This window comes from Triticum aestivum, chromosome 4A (assembly GCF_018294505.1).
Source record: "Triticum aestivum cultivar Chinese Spring chromosome 4A, IWGSC CS RefSeq v2.1, whole genome shotgun sequence".
In the NCBI taxonomy this organism is placed as follows: Eukaryota; Viridiplantae; Streptophyta; class Magnoliopsida; order Poales; family Poaceae; genus Triticum; species Triticum aestivum.
Window position 1 is genome coordinate 535,792,825 of NC_057803.1, and position 5,694 is coordinate 535,798,518.

Here is a 5,694-nt window from a genome sequence, read left to right on the forward strand (position 1 = left end):
ACTAGAGTCAGCTTGAACGTCAAGGACTTTAATTTCCTCGATAAGAGCTTCCCTAGCTCGTTTAGCTTCACTTCCGTGGTTTGCACCCCACCCTCGAAGGAAACCACGCAGGGCCCTGGCCGCCGAAACCCAAGTGTCAAGAGGACCCCTGGAGCGACCAGCCGCAGCCCTAGCTTGCTCCCAACGTGCGAGGAGCATGGGTATGAAACCCTCTACCTCGAACCACCCTGTTTCGAAGTAGAAACGTGGGCTACGCTTGATCCTATCCTCCCCAGAGGCCAGGATCAACGGAACATGGGCATGCACAACGTGTATCTTCACCACGGCGATCATCTCCTGATCCCTGATAAATATGTATTCTATCCTTGCACTGATCTGTTGGTGACTAGACTCTGAGTTATTGCTGCATTTTGTGAGCCATGTCAGGATTAATGAACTGTGTTGGTGACTAGACTCTGAAACACTGGAGACACGAACTGTGACATGGCAAAATTGTAGCTACCTTTTTCTTTATACTATAGTAGACTGCAGCTGTTTTTGAGCACTTAGAAGCATGCATATGTGCAGTCGATTGCAAAAGCCAAAGTAGGTATACACACATTCTCGCTCGACCAAATACTAGTACGGATGCAGGCAACTCTCAAGTTACGAGACACCATTTTCCACAAAACCGTATTTACTTTACGCCTAATGGTGACACTGCTGGTAGACGTCGCGAGAGAATTCACATGCTTAATTCTCCTCGGAGTTGCAACTACGGGCGGCTGGTGGTGCTGACGGGCACGTAGTGGTCTGCGCCAGCTTCTTGAGCTTGGCGATGATGGTGACCAGCTTGTTGTCGAGCCGGCTGACGATGCACCGGGGCAGCCACCCCGCCGCCGGGTCAAGCTGCACCACGTAGGTCACGATGCACGACTCGACGCCGTCGTCGTCAAGGAGCTTCTCGACGACCCACCCGGACTGCAGGAGCAGGCCCCGGCCGACAGAGCTCCGGCCCTTGGAGTCCCGCGGCAGAAGGCCCGCCGCGATCTCCTTGGGCAGCGACGCCACGGCCACCACCAGCGTGCCGTCGTCCATGGTCTGGCGCCGCTCGTACACGACGAGGTCTCGGCGGCGGAAGAGGCCGGCCGGCCGCTTGGAGGTGTCGCCGAACTTGAGGTGGATGATGCTCAGGTCGTCGCCCAGCTCCTTGATGTATGTCGCGTCGACCAGGTCAGACTCCCACTGCTGCACGTGATAACAGCAACAGCACATTGGATTGAGATAAACTTTTCACCGGAGGATAATGAAGGGTAAACACTTTTTTTTTTGAGAACATGAAGGGTAAACACATTGATCAGCTTAAATAGAGAAGTTGATATTATTTTGTGTGTGTGTGTGTGTAGTGAACTACATTATTCCAGCTAAGCATAACTAGTTGTCAGGGTTATAATGCAGTGTTAGTGGACCAGCTTTTCTTGTGAGGAATATTAGCACAGTAGCTACATCCAAAACGGTAGAAGCTCAATCTACCAGATTAGGGAACAGGACCAATGGACCATCCGAACATGCATGGTGGGCACCTAGTGCCATGATCAGCGAGTGATGTACTTAAAGAGGTTAGGTATTGATCTTTCCCCCCAACTTAACTTAGTGTAATACGCATTTTTTTGTCGCATCAAATTCACGGTTTTATCACATGTCTTCCTTCTGGAATAAAATGGGATTAATCACACATGCATGCATCTAGCTAATCATCCTCGTATGGCGTGCCCTCTGCTCGCTCTGGGATCTCGAGGTGCCAACTACCAAATGATTTGGCTCGTACTTGTGGGCTCGCAAACTCACGCGTGCCCGCTTGCGGCTGCTCCATGTCAGATGAAAATAAGTGCAGTACTACCCACCCACAGAATCAATTACTGTCCCCCTTCACGGTTGGCCTGTGTGTGCAACGCTAGCTAGGCCGCGAATGGAATTCGGTCACGGGTGTATGCATGCCCCAGGCACGGTAGACACGCACATGTGTTGGGTTGGCAAATCACGCGACGCGTTACCGTCACCTCCGTGGCCAATTAAAGCGGTCATAACTTGTCCAGCTAGTCAAGCCAGCTGCTGCCAAAGTGTCAAGACTAACCCATCATTATTGGCAAAATCATACTCCAATAACTACACTTCTGGTTCGTGAGCCCAAATCACCCACCAGACACCTCTACAGCAAATTCTCTCAAAACAGTTATATTATAGTACTCCTTCCGGCTCGAATTATTTGTCGCAGAAATGAATGTAGTACTATAGAAGAAGAAGAAAAGGAAATGAATATTTCACACGCGTTACCTTTGCGGCATCGACGGCGTTGGCGACGGCCATGAACTGCTCCGGCGAGACGGCGTAGAGCAGCCACCGGCTCCGGAACATCTGCCCTGTCCCCGACCGCCGCTTCGCTATCTCCACGCCGTTGCAGTACGCCAGCGTCTGCCACCCGTCATCCTCCTCGCCGCCTCCTCCACTTCCTTCCCCGCCCCGTCCAGCGCCACCGGAGTCCGACGCCGCGAGCAGCTCCTGGATGCAGCTCTCGCTAGCGTAGCTCACGTACCTCCTCAAAGAATCCTCACTTATGGACCTACAAACAAATTACAAACCCATGGCGCACATACACAAACACGATCAGGCTTGACCTTCATGTGAAGAACTGAAGATCACAATACAGGCTGACAAATTAAGAAGCAAAATGGGACATATGTCAACTGGTTAGCAATCACGCACCAAGACCTCGAGCAGACCGAAGGGGAGGAGGATGTGGGGGGGCTGCCATTGCTCATGCTTCTTCTTCTCACCAAGTTTGTGCTTGTGCCTAGGATGATGATGTTCTGAGATGAGGCAGAGAAATGGATGGATATCTATTGTTCGGCTTTCTGGTCGATGAAATGGCCGAGCTATGTAGCGAAGCTGTATTAGTAGCCTAGATGGAGCAGGTTTAGCTTTTATATATGGAGAGATTGGAGTTGGAGAGGCGAGGTTTTATGACGGAGAGGAGGAGTGAGTAGGAAACGGAGGTGGAGCCACATGCAGTGATCGTGGCACATGGAGATGTCAGTGACAGAGAGGGCGGTGGCCGGCCGGTGGCGTCTCTGCCCTCCGCCATACACCACAGGGTAAAATAAAGACAAAAGGGCACTAGAAAAATGCAAATACTTCTGTACTTTGCTCTCCAAATAATGGTATTTGTTCTGCTACCTAGGAACTTGGAACTTTACAGCATTTAACTTGATGAAGAGTTGTTGCATGTACATAACTAATTCGCCTAGTGCAATATATGGAGTACTCCTACATACAATGTCAAAAAGAAGACCTAATTTGCGCCAGAGTTGTTTGTAAGGCGATTTAGTGGTTGCATGCCGTGTATTTAACTAACCCTAGTGCAGTGCAAATGCCAGAGGTGGTAGCAGTAAGGATATATGCTTTTCCTTTGGAGATCACACAATAAAGAGATGAAGAAGCAAAGGTAGATGCCGGGGGAAGGTCTATGCACATGGCATGTTGGCAGGACTGCTCTACAAAGGAAAGAATTGTGAGCTTTAAGAGACTGACTTAATTATGGTTAAGTGAGATTAAAGTCGTGAATAAGCGGAGAGGTTAGAGGATTGCTTTTGGGGCGCTTGTCCTTCTTTTCTGTGGGGTTTGGGGGCTATGATATGCTCTCATTGCCTATACATGTGCCAACCAAGCTCCATGGGAGGAAGTGAATATATGCCACGTCAGAACCAAGAGGACCGTCGTGACCCTTCTCTCAACTAGAATTGGTTGTCATATTAAAAGTACTTAGGAAGTATAGTAGGTGCCACATTTAGTAGCTCCCGACGTGGAAGAGGTGACGGGATATGCTTTGTACGCTGACAAGCCGTGGGACGCGTAAATTTACACACCTGCTCCCTCCTCGCCACACAAATCGACACCTAGCTCGACCGCCATGTGTGGATGCCACCTGGTTGTGGCTCCCGGACAGATCAGACGGCATCATCATTCTAGCTAGAGGCACGCATATGCATGTAGGCGAGGCCATTGGGGTACGCGATGATCATCACGGCATCGATGGCGCGTAGCCTTAATTAGCAGCACGACGCTCTTGTTGGCGAAAAGTTGAAATTAAGCCCCGAAATCTTAATTTGGTCGCTTTTCCATACGATGGTCGATCGTGAAGTAAATTCAAGCTCGGTCAGCCGTGTTGTCCTCTGGGGGCTGGCACGTACGTACTGGTACGTGATTGCGTGCCTTTGAATTGCTGGCTAGGTAGGTCGCGCCATGACTTCGGGACTTGATCGATGTAGCGATCGATTAGCCTGTTCCTTGGACTTGGGCTGTCTGCTGTGAATGCCGCACAAGGTGGCAACGGGCGTGCACCGCCGTGCGTGCGATCGTCGTAAACATGAGTTAATTAACGTGCCTAATTCTTCATTGCCTACCAAGCAAGCGCGGTACAGGTACAGCCGCCTCTACACTTGGATGACAAGCTAGTTTGTATCTGTACGTGCATGAGGAGCTGCTGGGCATCTCCAACAGTATGTAGTTTAATCAACAACCTTTGCACAAGCTTCTAGGTGAAATAGAGAACAATCACATTTATTTTCTTACCATCTATTGGATAGCTTACATATAATCCATTGGAGTAGTTGTATGATAACTTATTGATTGATGACATAAACATTCTACCAACAAGACTAACATACAACCTGTTGAAGATGCCCTAACGTGGGTTCGTGCATAACGATGCAGGCCGATGGTCAACTCCTCCTGCCATGCATGTGCTGCATCCTGATGCTCAATCGTGCATGGACAGCATTGGTTGACCGTCGGCCTGGCCATGCATGCATGCCTGCTGATCACTGATCAGGATGAGATTAATATATGTGGCCATGCATTGGTCAACTGTTTGCAACGAATGAAGAAAAAAGATAATAAATAAAATGCTCAGCAATACAAAAGTTCCAAGGTCTCATTTTCAACAAACAAATAAGAGCATCTCCAACAGACGTCCAAAAACTGCTCCGCGCGTTAAAAGCCGTTTTTTTTTTTGCGCAGAGACACTCTAGTAGATGCTGCAAAATAGTGCGCGCGCAAAAGAATTTAACGCACATGCTTAAAAGCGTTATTGTACATTGCAAATGTTAGGCGCTGGACCGCGCGCTTCATAATTTGCACTACCTGTTTTTTTTGGCGCATATTTTTGGGCATGTGGAAAATCAATATTGGCCGTGGCGCGCTAAAAGTGTCACAGTGGCACTATAAAACTATTTTAGTGTTTGATATTTTTGCACCTTTGTTGGAGATGCTCTAAAGCGCCAATAGAGCTGAATATTGCTTTTGGAGCTCGGGCTCAATAGACAGTAGCTAGGGGTATTACCAAAAATGCTAGATCTTTTTTGATAAAGGGCATTTCATTGAACTAATTTATCAAGGTGATACAACCGCATCTAAAGAAGGCCCGGCCTCTGCATAATATGATGCGCACAGCCAACAAGTCCAAACGACCAAAAAATAAACATAGTTTTGCAGCAAAAATGAATTAATTCAGCCTAGGGTGGGGTAGATCCTATACGGAGATTATACCGCCATCCATTGTGGGAGAAAACCTCCCTAGCCGTACGCTCCAGCCGTGTAGACGTCATCTTAAAAATGTCTCTGTCCTCCGACTTCTGCAGGATAGACCAAGTACGGAGC

At 48.7% G+C, this 5,694-nt stretch overlaps 1 protein-coding gene across 1 annotated transcript; it reads right to left on the reverse strand.

Moving 5' to 3' along the window:
* Positions 1–534: 534 nt before the first annotated feature.
* Positions 535–3,026, reverse strand: LOC123082224 (uncharacterized). The gene is made up of 3 exons (XM_044504599.1): positions 2,743–3,026; positions 2,314–2,599; positions 535–1,227 (listed from the first exon to the last, which is right to left on the reverse strand). Exons 1-3 carry the CDS (start codon positions 2,796–2,798, stop codon positions 733–735), a joined length of 837 nt encoding a protein of 278 aa, XP_044360534.1. The 5' UTR covers positions 2,799–3,026; the 3' UTR covers positions 535–732.
* Between the last annotated feature and the right edge of the window lie 2,668 nt (positions 3,027–5,694).

Coding starts and splice junctions, on each gene's coding strand:
- LOC123082224 (XM_044504599.1), bottom strand. CDS start 2,798: ATGAGCAATGGCAGCCCCCCCACATCCTCCTCCCCTTCGGTCTGCTCG. Junction 2,600..2,742: donor TCGGTCTGCTCGAGGTCTTG/GTGCGTGATTGC, acceptor ATTTGTTTGTAG/GTCCATAAGTGAGGATTCTT. Junction 1,228..2,313: donor ACGCCGTCGATGCCGCAAAG/GTAACGCGTGTG, acceptor TATCACGTGCAG/CAGTGGGAGTCTGACCTGGT.